We start from the raw sequence: 13,293 nt of genomic DNA on the forward strand, positions 1-13,293 counted from the left end.
AAAAAAAAAAACCCAACAGGGTTAAAGAGTGATCAGCGATCAGAGTGAGATTTATTAAAGTAAGGAGCCTCTAAGAATAGGAGGGCCCTAGGGAGGAATGCCCGAGGAGCTCACTGTGTAGACCAGGCTGGCCTCGAACTCAGAAATCCACCTGTCTCTGGCTCCCAAGTGCTGGGATTAAAGGCGTGCGCCACCACTGCCCGGCCGGACCATAGCTTTTAAGGGTTTGCAGCAAGGATTGGGCTGTGGATTGTCTTCAAGTCTTTATTGAGATTGGTCATTTTGGAGCACATCACAGGCTGAGTGAGCGAGAAGTCCAGGTGTCCTGCACATGCTCTCTGAGACCAACAGGAGTTGTGCCCCCATGGGGGATGGAGTCACATGTGCTGTGTGACTAACTCATGATCTCCCATGGGCCCTTGGCCTTTACTTCCTATAGGATTCTAACTCCTATCTGAATATGAGTCCGGCTATTTGAAAATTTCAGAGAACCAATGGGTCTTGGGAATCTTTTTTTTTTGTTTTTTCGAGACAAGGTTTCTCTGTGTAGCCCTGGCTGTCCTGGAATGCACTCTGTAGACCAGGCTAGCCTCGAACTCAGAGATCTGCTTGCTTCTGCCTCCCAAGTGCTGGGATTAAAGATGTGTGCCACTACTGCCCGGTTGGGTCTTGGGAATCTTAAGCACTCCTCCCCTCACTCCATCCTCCCTCCCCTCTTCCCCCTTCTCCCTCCCCCTCTCAACTGCCTGCTGTGGAGCCTAGCTGCCAGGCTAGGCCTCTAGTCTGCTGCCTTCTTTGGTCTGAAATGAATCTCATTTTACAGATAGGGAAACTAAGCCCTTGAGAGAGGCAAGAAGCTGGGTCTCTCGCTAAGTGATCTCACAGAGTCTTGTCCCCATGGAGACTTCTTTGAGGGGTCGGGAGTGACAGTGAAAGACAAGTAAGCATGACCCTGGCCAGCAAGGGCACTCAGTCCCTGAGCCCGAGTTTAGCCTCTGTCTGATAAACTGGCTACTGCTCTACATTTTGGAGGGGGTGGCTGAGAATTGAGTGGGGGCTTCACACAGGCCAGCCAAGCACCACCCCAGGGGCTCTACTTTTTAACAGGTATTTACCCACTGCATGATGGTGGTGAAGGCCACCTAGGGTGAGCATGTGCTGAGGATGCTGGTAGATATTGGATTCCTCTAGCCGTAAAGAGCCCTCTGAGGCTGTATCCCTGAACCCTCAGCCTGTTTACTGGTTATTATTTTCCTTGTGTTGGAGTGATCTAATTTCAAACATCATTTCAGAGCACGTTGTAGGGAGCCCAAGGGGCCCACAACAGCCTTAGAGAAGGAACTGGAAATCAAACTCAAAGTGGCACTTTGTATCTGTGAGTGGAAACGGGTGGCTGCCTGAGAGGTGGCTCATCAGGGGCTTTAGCCATGCACAATGCAGAAGGGTGCTGCTGTTGTTGTTTTTCCTACACTGGAGATCATGCATGAGGTTCTAGTGCAAGTTAGGTGAGCATTGCACCATTGAGCTGGCTGCCTCCCCGCACTTTATTTTGAGATAGGATCTCACCTCATTCAAGGTATCCCAGGCTGTCCCTGAATGTCCCCGTCCTCTTCCTCAGCCTGCAGTATGCTGGGATCGCAGGTGTGTGCATGTCTCCTGAGCTGAGGGAGTGGGCAGAACAGTCTGGAAGTTTGCCTTTCCATCTGTCCCACCAAGAACCAGCCCATTGGACCTTTGGGGTTCTAGTTCATGTCTGCTTTGACTTCTAGGTTACACACTAGGTCCCGGAACCCGTCAGCTTCTGGACTCCCTGTCCCTCGCTGTCTGTAGTTATCAGTGTGAGGACACTTGATCTCACTGGATTTGCCTCTGGCCAGGGTGGGGCAAATCAAGAGCCGGTCTCAAGGCCATGCCTTGTCATGCCTTCTTGAGTTTATATTGTAGCTATTGGCCTGGGTCTTTGAGCCCAGGTTCTTTATTCTTAGTCTTTATCTATAGCTGGAGTCTTCTGTAAAAGGTGCAATCTTCAAAATGCATGCTGGCTCTATTGGGGCCACAGAACTGTGCTGTGGCAACCATAGATGGTGTGGAAATAGATGAGTCTGGCTCTGTTTCAATAAAGCTTTATTGACAAACCCTGACTGAGGGCCAGCTGCCCTGAAGCATCATCGGTTGGGTCTTGGTCTGAGCCATAGTTTTGGTACCATTGGTCAGAGGCTCTAGCTAGTTCCCTCTCCTTTAGTGTGTGTGTGTCTGTGTGTGTGTGTGTCTGTGTGTCTGTGTGTTTGTCTCTCTGTGTGAGCTTGTGTGTATATGTATGTCTCACTCTGTGTGTGTGTGCATGTGTGTGTGTTTGTTTCATGTGCTCGCCTGTGTTTCTGTGTATCTCTGTCTCTGTGAGTCTCTGTGTGTATGTGTGTGTGTGTGTGTGTTTAATATACCTACCTGTGTATGGCCAGAGATCAATTTCAATCTTCTTCCTCTACTGCTTTCCACAGTATTAATTACTTAACTCATTAATTTTTAAACAAATGAGTGTATTGCCTGCATGTATATCTTTGCAACACGTGTGCCCTGGTGCTTGTGGATGTCAGAAAAAAAGCATCTGACCCCCTGGGACTGAAGGTCCAGGTGCTGGGAGTCAACCCTGGCTCCTTTGGGAAGAGCAGTTAGTGCTCTCAACTCCTGGCCATCTCCCCAGCCCTCCACCTTATATTTTGAGACAGTCTTTCACTGAATCTGGTCCTGGGTGTTTAGGCTGGGCTGGTCGACCACTGAAACCCCAAGATCTGCCCGTCTCCTCCCCCAGCGATGAGGTTGTATGTGTGAGCCAGCATCTGGCTTTCATGTGGGTACTGGAGATCTGAACTCAGGTCTGTGAGCTTGACAGCTAGCCTTTTATCAACTGAGCATCCTCCCGGAGCGTGGGTACTTTCTGTGGATGGTCTTCAGTAATTCCGAGGCTTCTGTGTGTGTTGCCTGCCTGCTAGAAGCAAGGTAAACATGATCCTTGGTTAGAAGTTCAAACCGTGCAGGGCATGCAAGCATGAGTACCTGAGATCGAATCTCCAGCACCCATGTGAAAACCAGGTACCACTGTGGCACTTAATCCTCTGATCCACTTCCCAGCTACCTCTATTCCAACAGCTCTATCCCCCACACTGTTCTCTGAGGCCTCAAGCACTCCAGCCTGGTGGCTCGTGATCTGGGTGGGGCTCAGCCTCCTTCCACCTCCCTTGCCTGTGGTGTGTCCTTATTTGTTGTGTTTTGAGACAGCCTCACCACGTAGCCCAGGCTGGCCTTGAACCCACAACCCTGTCACCTCTGCCTCTGAATGCTAGGGTCAGAGGCTTTCCCTCCAACACGATCTCTTTTCATTTCTTTGCCTCCTGTTTCAGCCCAGCAGAAATGCCTGGTTTTCGAAGTGTGTGGTTCTATTATGAGAAAATTAAACACATTTAAGAGCAAATTAAATTAGAGGATTCATGATCATTAGCTAAGTAAATTATTTATTTTTTTAAGTAATGAGCCAGGCAGGGTACAGCGTGCGGTGGCATGCTCAATAAGTCTTTGTTGGTGGGAGCGATCGTCGCATGAGCCTATCAAGTTGCATGGGAGGGAATTATTTGTCTCTGAAACTAATGGGATAGCTGAGGGGCAGTAACAGCTACTAAAAATAAATACCCTTTGTGTTTATAAAACCTCCAAAGACAGAGTACTCCATGCTGGATCTTGGCCAAGCGAGAAGTCTGGGGACAGCTGGCACACTGAGCCATCTAAGAGGCTTTGTGACCTTGGCTGGGGTTGTCCTTGCAGCCCTTGGGCATTTGTCAGTACTGTGAACAGACGTAGCCTTGCAATGGGCCTCCCTTGGCCACTCTGGGAGGGAGCTGGTGGGTAAAACCGGGTGCTCCTGAAGGAGGAGGTACTTAAAACTGTGTGATAGTTCAGAAATGGGACAGAGCCACTCACAATCAAGACCTGCCTGGTGGAGGAGAGAGGCCCGAGGCCAGAGAGCCTGAGGTTGATGCTTGAGAGCCCCGAGATCATAGGCTTAGGTTCTAGGGAGTCACAGTGTGGACAGACATGTGGGGTGAGGTAGGACCCAGAATGGTGACCCTTCTCTCCAGCCTCCCTGGGCAGGTACTTGGCTTGAAGCTTCGACAGGCTCTCTCCACATTTTAGTTGTCCCCTTGTCTAGGATAGGGGGTCATTTTTGGTTATAGAGTTAAGGCTAAGGCCACTATCTTTCAGCTAACTGGGATCTTGAAAATAATAAGTTTAGTCAACCCTAGTGAAGGAGATTGAGGGCGAGGGTCATCACAAGTCAAAGCCAGCCTGTGCTACACAGTGAGTTCCGAAGCCATCTGATCTACACAGTGAGAACCCGTCTCAGAAATCCAACAGCAAAACCAGCCTGGGGGCTACACATACCTATAATTCCAGCTCCTGGGAGGCAGAGACGGGAGAATTGGAGAAAGTTTGAAGCCAGCCTTGTCCACGTAGTGATTTCCAAGTCAGTCTGGACTAGGTAGTGAGACTTTGTCTCAAAAACCCACTGATGTCTAGGCTGGAGAGATGGCTCAGAGGTTGAGAGTATGTGTTGTTCTCACAGAGGACCTGGGATCAGTCGCCAGCACGCATGCTGGGTGGCTCACAGCCTCCTTTACTTTCAGTTCCCCAGGGTACTGACACTCATGAGTACACACCCCTCCCCCACACCCACATAATTAAAAATAAAACTAAGTCTTTAAAACTGTGTTTCTCAACCCATGGGGTTGCGACTCCTTCGACAAACTTCTATCCCTCCAGATACTAATATCGCAATCTATAACAATAGCAAAAATTATAGTTATGAAGTAGTAATGAAAATAATTTTATAGTTGGGGATCACCTCGGGACACCACGAGGAACTGTATTAATGGGTGGCAGCATTAGGAAGGTTGAGAACCACCGCTTTAAAAAAAAAAATCCACAAGAAAAATAATGATAATTAGAAAAATAACAGGGCATTATTAGCTCTGCACCCGGCACTGCTATGGAGCTTGAAGAGTGGGGTTCGCCCCATCCTCCTCCTGCAGTGACCACAGCTCAGCCATCCAGGGAGAATCCTTCCCATCTCTTCTAGCTGCAGCTGTTGCCTGAAGTCTGCCCTTTGTGACACATCTGCCCGTGTCTCACAGCGTCCTCCCGGGTACCTCTGCCTCTGTCACGAAGCCTGTGTGTCTTTTGGCTGTGACAAACCACGGCCTACTTTTTAATCTGCTGTCACCTCATCTTGAGCCTATCTTCAAAAGCCTAATTTTCAAATGAGTAGATTCTCAGGTCCCAAGTGGACGAGAGTTCCCAAGGATGTTTACTCAACCCCCGGTGACCAAGGCTCTGTTAGTGACTAAATCACCCCCAACTCTAGTGTGACCAGGATGGTCCTAAACTCACTATATAACCAAGAATGACCTTGAACTCCTGCTCCTCTCTGCCTGGTGATGGGTTGACAGGCACGTATTGTCACGCCCCTGCCTTATTATCAGTTTTCTTGCTGTTATTTCCCAGAGGCGAGGGAATGCTGGGAGATCGAGATGGTCATGACAGCTGCTTATAATTATCTGGGTTCTGCACCCAGTGGGTCGTTTCAGACTCTTGAGCTCCAAGGGGAACCAAAGGGGATTTGCCCTTGTCTAATGAGGAAGACTGAGAGGCCCTGTTTGTGTCCATAGTACCTAGCCCCAGATGCTGTTGGGTTCTGTTAACTTCCCCCAGCTGTGTTGTTTTGTGTGATGTGACTTCAGCCGTGAGATAAAGAACCATTTTCCTGACATACACACTGTTAAAATGAAGAGCGTCCATCACCAGCCTCCGGGATCTGATCGAGCTGGCACAGAACTCAGGTATGCTCTCAGGGATGCAGGGATACCCCCGGCCCTGACATGAGGGTGTTCTCTGTTGAGGACTGAGTGCCTTGCATGGCACGTGGATGGCCTCGGCTTAAGACTTCGTGAACAGCTTCCTCTCAGAAGTCTCACTGAACTTCTGAGAGGTTGTTTGACAGGCGCAGGCTGTGTGTCATTAAACACGGGTGAGACCCCGCCGTCAGGCGGCTTTAAATAGTGCTTGACATTCCGTCCAAGGCATGCATGCTGAGCAGAGTGGAGGGGTACATGTGACATCCCATGACATGCTTTCCTCCTTCCCAGCCTTCCCCTGCTTACCCTGTTGGAAGCTCTATTCTTCCCTGGGTCATAGAGGCAGGAAGAGCAGTCAGAGATACATGGAGCTTAGTGTTAGGCCTTCATGGCTGAGTGTCATGGAAGTGTCCTGTTAATATCAGGCTAAGAGGAACTAACTTACTTTCTCTTTCCTTCCTTCCTTCCTTCCTTCCTTCCTTCCTTCCTTCCTTCCTTCTTCCCTTCCTTCCTTCCTTCCTTCCTTCCTTCCTTCTTTCTTTCCTTTCTTCCTTCCTTTCTCCTCCCTTTTTTTCTTTCTCCCTTCCCCTCCCTATTTCACTTGGAGTCCAGGCTGGATTTGAACTAGGGACTCTCCTGCCTCCTTCCTGAGTGTTGGGAACATGAGCATGCAGCATGGTTCCCTGAAGAATGATTTCAACAGGTGACTCCTGAAACAGCCAAAAACTAGGGCTGAGCTGGAAGATATGTGTGTGTGTGTGTGTGTATGTGTGTGTGTATGTATGTGTGTATGTGTGTGTGTGTGTGTGTATGTATGTGTGTGTGTATGTGTGTGTGTGTGTGTGTGTGTGTGTATGTGTGTGTGTGTATGCTGTCAGGATGCTGTGTGTTTCTAGGAAGATACCACAAGTGCAGCATTAGCCATCTGTGAAGCAGCCACTAATGAGGCTCTGGACTTGAGTTGGGCAGATCAATGTATAACCAGGCTGGCTTCCTGTGTGCTACTGTTAAAAGGCATCTTCCTTAGTGCATCGAGCCTGTTGAGAGCCTGGAGTGGGGGTACGGACCTGTGACCACATCATTGGGGAGGTGGAGGCCAGAAGGATGGGGAGTTCAAGGTCATCCTTGGCTACTTGTTGGATTCAAGATTGGTTTAGCAGGAGACATAACATATCTTCAAAAAACAAACTCTGTCTCTGTCTCTCTCTCTCTCTTTCTGTTGGTTCATTACCATGGAAAGCCCAGATCCCAGTTGTCACTGAGGCTGCCTAAGGCTTCTCCATCACACCACTATTGGCCTGTGTTTGGGAGCCCTGGCCACTGCACCAGGTCTGTTATAACCAGTGGTCACCAATCCAAAGCACATGTTCAAAGAACACAGCGCTAAATAGACATCAACGTGGGTACTTTCTCAGAAGTAAAGGCTGAAACCAAGGAGGCAGAGGGCGTCCATTTGACTGTGGTGGGGTGCTTGTACCCCAGGAACTTAAACTTCCTGCTTCACTGAGCTTGTTCCGCAGTGTCTGACTCAGTACTGTGAGCATGCTTATGGATTTTTTTTTTTTTTTTTTTTTTTTTTTAGCAAGTGGGTTTGTAAACTCAAAACTCACGGAATGATTTAGAGAGCATTTGGCCAGTTTGTTGGGAACTTCAAGCAACCCACTGCATGGACAGATGGCCACACGTGGCTCTGTGCCTCTGTCACCACAGGGAGGCATGTGGGGATCTCTTACTACACCAAGCAGCTCTCTGGAGACACCACCAGGGTGTCCTCCAGGTCACTGTGTACCCAGAGAGCATCAGAGCTGCGGGTTGAGGCTCAGCCTGCGAGACTGCCCTACTTCCACTTCAGGTACAAATGCTGGCTGTAGCTTGTAAAGGGGTTGCTAGCACTTGGTTCATAGCACAGGTGGAACCCTGGAAACAGTTCTCTTCACTTTTTTTTTTTTTTTTTAAGATTTCTTAAAATTTGTTTTATGTATGTGAGTACACTGTCGTTGTCTTCAGACACACCAGAAGAGGGCATTGGATCCCATTACAGATGGTTGTGAGCCAGCACGTGGTTGCTGGGAATTGAACTCAGGACCTCTGGAAGAGCAGTTAAGGCTCTTAACCGCTGAGCCATCTCTCCAGCCCCTCTTTGTTTATTAAGAAAGATAAGGATGAGCAGTGGGATGAGGAAGGCCATGTTGAGTGGCTGAACACAGGAGCATCCCTTCTTCTGGAGTTCAGACAGGCCACTGTCCCAGCATGAGGGTAGGGTGCATCTTGTCAACCAGAGGGCCTTCCCAAACTGCCCCAGGTCAGGGATTTTACAGAGGCAAAGCATAAAGGTAGGGCAGATGAGGACCTCAGACTGTAGTTCCTCTCCTCTCCAGAAGACACAGGGAGCTGGTATTCACAAGTTTCTCATTCTTCCCTAGTCTTTCTCTACAAGTTGCCTCTTTAGAACAACAACAACAACAACAACAACAAAATGCTCCTGTCGCTTGGGGAATGCCGAGGGTTTTAGGAACTTGGGTCAGAAACCCAGGTACAGCCTATATATTAAGGTAAAAGGTGTCTCATCAGAGAACAGCTAGCCGTCCAGGCTCTGCATACAGTGCCTGAGATTCTACTCCCAGCCTTCATCTTGTACAGGCTAAGGACACCGTAAGCACTCTCCCCGCTCCTGCATTTTCCTTTGGATGCTTTGTTAATGTTCTCATTCCATCGACAATCACCTGACAGGCAGCCTAAGGCAGGAGAGGTTTATGTGGGCTTGTGGGGCAGAGGATTTTGTCTACGGATGAGGAAGGTTGCAATTGTTACATTGCACATCTTGGTGTGCTCTGCCCCCTGGACCTGGTTGGCTGATGCTTAGGACCACCTGTCCTGAAGCTGGGGGGAAATTGACCTCCCTGAGGAGTGGCTCCCCCTCTCCTTGCTGAATCTGCCTGGGCTGTGCAGCATCTGTGGAGCACTGATACCCCGCTATAGGCAGACAGGCCAGGAATACTGATGAGGCAGAAAGACTGCAGCTGTTACGGTGGTCCTCATGGCGTCAGAGCACAGTCACTCCTTGGCATCTGGGCAGTCCCCGTGTGAGCAACTCCTGCTCTTCCAGTGGGATGAATCGCATGTGTCACACATAGCATGTGGTTACATGTGGTCACACGTGATGTCATTGAAGTTCTGTTGTGCTGCACTTGGGACATTAGTGCCGAGTGTGCCTGCTGATCAGGGACGGCTGACTGTGAACTTCTGGGGGTGACACAGCGGCCCTGCCCAGTCTGTGTTTGTCTAGCATCCTTTGGTGGCTTTGAGAAATCATCTGGAGTAATGGATCCACGAAGTATGTCTAGGTGTTCCTTAAGTGTGGTCCTCAGTCTGAAACTGCCCACCAGGGTAGAGATTACACACAGCCGTAGTTATACTTACAAACAATAGCAGCTGGTGATCTTCTGAGATGCCAGGCATTATATGAGTTCATCGGTCACAGACCACCTGAGAGGTGCACGGGGGTCACCGTCCTCACTCTTCAGTTGGCTGCAGAGTGAAAGGAAGAGCTCAGAGCCCAGAGTGTTCTGCGACTGCAGAAAAGCGGATATATTGCAGGCAAAGAGCATAGAGTTCTACTGTGGCTTCCTCTTCCCCACTTCCAGAACCTTCTTTTGCAAAAGACAAAAGCAGAACCAAGAAGCCAGGACTGCTGGTACACACCAATAATCCCAGGCTGAGGCAGGGGGATTAGGTCTTTCAGGCCATTCGGAGTTCATATAGAGATCTGTCCCCACAAAAGCAAAACACAAAACAGGCAGTTCTGCTTGGCTTAAAACGGCCGCTCAGATCTGATTTCTGTTGTCGTGGTAACGAGTGACAGGCGCTCAGCACCCTCGTGTTCGTGTTCGGTCTTCTGTGTACTTGACAACCGGTAGATGCTTGCTGCCTGGCCCTCCATGCCTGTGTCATGTCACCTTCCACTGGGACTCATAGAGCTGTTTCCGAGATAGGGCAGACCTCTGCCTTTCCCCAGCCTCTAGCCCAGACCCCAGGAAATACTCAGAGTTGGGAGTCTCCTGTTCACTTGCTTATAGAGTTTGGTGAGTCTCAAGCCACCCCATGGGTGTGGTTGGCCCTCTCCATTCTCAGTGCCATTGGGTCTTATGGGGTGGGTGGGTGGAATTGCCACTGTGGTTCTGAAGTTGCACATGATGTGGCCAGTAGTGCTCGCTATCTTGTCAAACAACCCTGGCCTCTGTGGCTTCCTCAGGGGCTCTGTAGTTGCAAGTCATGGTGATGTCTCTAGGATCCTTATATGGTACACGTGCATCCTCCGTGCCTGGGCAGTACTAGTAGCTGCTTGCTGTGGGTCCTGAGAGTACTGACGTCCCCTTGGCTGCACGCTCCCGACAGTGAGTTGTTCTCCTTCTCAGCAGAGGCCAGCAGAGGCCAGTCCTGCTGTGGCCCTGGTCTGTGGGGGTTGCTTTACAAGAATGGACCCTGGGCTGACCTTTTCCTGGGAAGGGGATGGGATGCTAGGGTCGGAGTGATGGGGAAGGAGGACCCGTGGCCGTTGTGTGGTAGTCAAGGGAGATGAGGACCTGGCTTGTTGACTGAAGCTTTGGTCACTCTGGTGGGCCATGGGGATCTTTGGGGGTAAGAAGAATGGGACTTGGGACCTTGTCAGGGACAAGCCATGAAAGGATTTGTGTGTGTGTGTGTGTGTGTGTGTGTGTGTGTGTAAGCACCACCACAAGCATGTGGCAGTCAGAGGGACTCCGTTCTCTCTACCACAGTGATCGATCCTATAGACGGTACTCAGGCTTGGTGGGTAGCACATTTCCCTGCTGAGCCATCTCTCCAGTCCCATCTTGTCACTGGAGCAGCCTGTGGGAGGCATTTAGCATGGGGCACGGCTGAGGAGAAGCCTGGCCTTTGGTCCCCATTGTAGGGTTGGCCCAGCATCTGTTTTTTTGGTTTTTTTATTTTTTGCTTTTTTTGTTTTTTTGTTTTGTTTTTAACGTGGAGGACTGGCAGAGGGCTGAGTCCTTGCAACCATTTCTCTTTCACAGTAGAGGAAACTGGAACCCAGAGAGGTTAAACCTGACTCAGGTCCCTTGGCAAGTGAGAATGGGAGGCAGGAGCTGGTCAAGCTAACTGGTTCTCAGTAGGGGCTCTAAACTCCCGCTCCACCCTGTCCCCAGGCTGTTAACCTGCTGTGTGACCATGCCTACTCGGCATATGAAATGCTTGGTGTTCTTGTTGCTGCTTCAGAGTCTCTAACAAAAGCCCACTTAGGGAAGGGTTATTTTGAGGGTTCAGTCCCTGATGGCAGGAAGGCACCCACAGGCAGGAAGCGGAGAGAAGTGAATGCTCTTATTTGTTAGCGTGTGTGGGTGGGCGTATGGGTGTGTGTGCACGCGTGCAAAAGGACTTCAGAACTGACTTGACTTCCCTGCCTTCCCTGGGCACATCCCTACTCCCTGTCAAGTGACCGCGCCCTTCCAGCCTGCTGCAGTCAACAACGGGGAGGAAGTGGGTGGCAGGCTTGGGTAGAGGTCTGCTTCCTGCTCCATGGAGCTGTCCCTGAAGTCTCTGGCCCCTCCAGCAGCATCTCTCTGGACTGGGGACTTCCAGCTGGATGCAGAATGGGACCAGATGAAGAAAGGAGAGAATGAAGATCAGGCAGCTTTCTGATGGGGATGTCAGAGGAGCAGCAGCACTTCTGCCCCTGGCTTATAACAACCGTGTAGGCCACAGGCCCTTACAGCAAGGGATATGTTTTCGTGGTTGTTCATAAGTCTCCCACATGTCAGAAACAGGAGGATGGAATCTCATCTTCCTGGCAGGCCAGTCACCTTCAAAACACGGCTCTGGGGCCACCTCCCCCAAGGCCACCTCCCCCAGGGCCACCTTCCCCAGGGCCACCTCCCCCATGGCCACCTCCTCCAGGGCCACCTCCCCCAGGGCCACCTCCCCCAGGGCCTCAAGGAAGCTGGCGGATTGTGTGTGGATTTGAAAATGTCCACACAGTTCTCAAGAACTTGTTACCCAGGGGATGGAGCAGGGCAGAGAATACACTTGGGGACAAGGAGGTGGTCTTGGGAACAAAGAGGAGAACACAAAGCTTCAGGAGGAGGAAGACTTACGGGGCTCAGCTGTGGCTGCAAAGGGCAAGCAATTAGCACACCTCTGGCTGCTCCTAGGGACTATGAAATGGCCAGTCAGGGTGGAATGCTGGAGGAAACCTGGTCCCCAACTACCTTTTAGCCCTAGCCTTTTGAGAGGCTAGCTTAGGGGGGGTGGCTTCAGGTGCTGAGAGTGGCCATCCTGTGGTGTCTGCACATAAAAGTCAATGCCTGTTGGGGGGATCTGTTTTCTAGAAGATCAACCTCCCCCCACCTCTGTGTCAAGGACCAGTGGCTGCTGTGAGGATCAGGGAGGGGCAGTGTTATCTACAGTGAGGTCAAACCTCGCTTCCTTTCTGTCTAAAGTCCTTGTGCTGTGCAAGCCAGGCCTGTTTCAATAGCTCTTGAACGGCCAGTGAGAGAGTCTGTCTGGATGTGCAATGCTGCTGGTAGCCACACTTCTTGTTTCTTTGTTTTCTTCCTTTCCTTCTTTTTTGAGACAGGATCTCTCTGTGTAGCCCTGGCTGTCTTGGAATTCACTGTGTAGACCAGGCTGGCCTTGAACTCACAGAGCTCTGCCTGCCTCTGTCTTCTGAGTGCTGGGAATACAGTGGTGTGCCACCATGCCCTTGTTTGTTTCTGTAGGGCTGTGGCAACAAGGCATCCGATCCTTGTTTGTTAGAACTGGAGTCTGTTTGTTACCTTACAGTCCTGAAAGTCAAGATTAGGGCTGGGCCTTCCAGCCTTCTGGAGGCTCCCGTGAGTTTTCATCTCTGACCTCTTCCAGTTCTGAGAGGACCTGTGCTGTCCCCGCCATCTCCCCAGCTATCAACGCACTACATCTCCCTGTCTGTCTGTGCTCCAGGCTTCTCTTCCTGCCTGGAAATCCTGTGGGGTCGCTTGTACTACCAGAGCTAACTCCAGTATACATTCAAAGGCCTTTTTTTTTTTTTTTCATCCCAGAAGGGGAAGCACCAAGCAGCCGTAAAAGCTGCAGGAGAAAAGAGGTCCGGGGAGTTACAGTGAGAGTCTCCAGGAGGCGATGATGGCAGGTGCCGGGGAGTTACAGTGAGAGTCTCCAGGAAGCGATGATGGCAGGTGCCTGTAGTCCCAGGATTTGGACTGATCAGGAGGATTGTGAGTCTGAAGCTAGCCTGGGCTATGTATCAAGAGTCTAGCTGGAGAGATGGCTCAGCAGTTAGGAGCACTGATTGTTCTTTCAGAGGTCCTGAGTTCAATTCCCAGCAACCACATGGTGGCTCACAACCATCTGTAATGGG

The 13,293-nt window shown here is 50.5% G+C and overlaps 1 protein-coding gene across 2 annotated transcripts in view; it reads left to right on the forward strand.

The window, feature by feature from the left end:
• Positions 1 to 13,293, forward strand: part of Parvb (parvin beta) — an 86,315-nt gene that overhangs the window by 16,848 nt on the left and 56,174 nt on the right. Inside the window, exon 1 of one of the 2 annotated variants that reach the window (XM_031351362.1) lies at positions 10,178 to 10,297. The exons of the other annotated variant lie outside the window; for it this stretch is intronic. Coding sequence (XP_031207222.1) covers positions 10,201 to 10,297 — 97 coding nt within the window. The 5' untranslated portion in view covers positions 10,178 to 10,200. Of the gene's footprint in view, positions 1 to 10,177; positions 10,298 to 13,293 lie in introns of those variants that run through there. 2 annotated transcript variants of the gene reach the window in all.

The sequence above is a fragment of the Mastomys coucha genome, unplaced genomic scaffold, assembly GCF_008632895.1.
Source record: "Mastomys coucha isolate ucsf_1 unplaced genomic scaffold, UCSF_Mcou_1 pScaffold11, whole genome shotgun sequence".
NCBI lineage: Eukaryota > Metazoa > Chordata > Mammalia > Rodentia > Muridae > Mastomys > Mastomys coucha.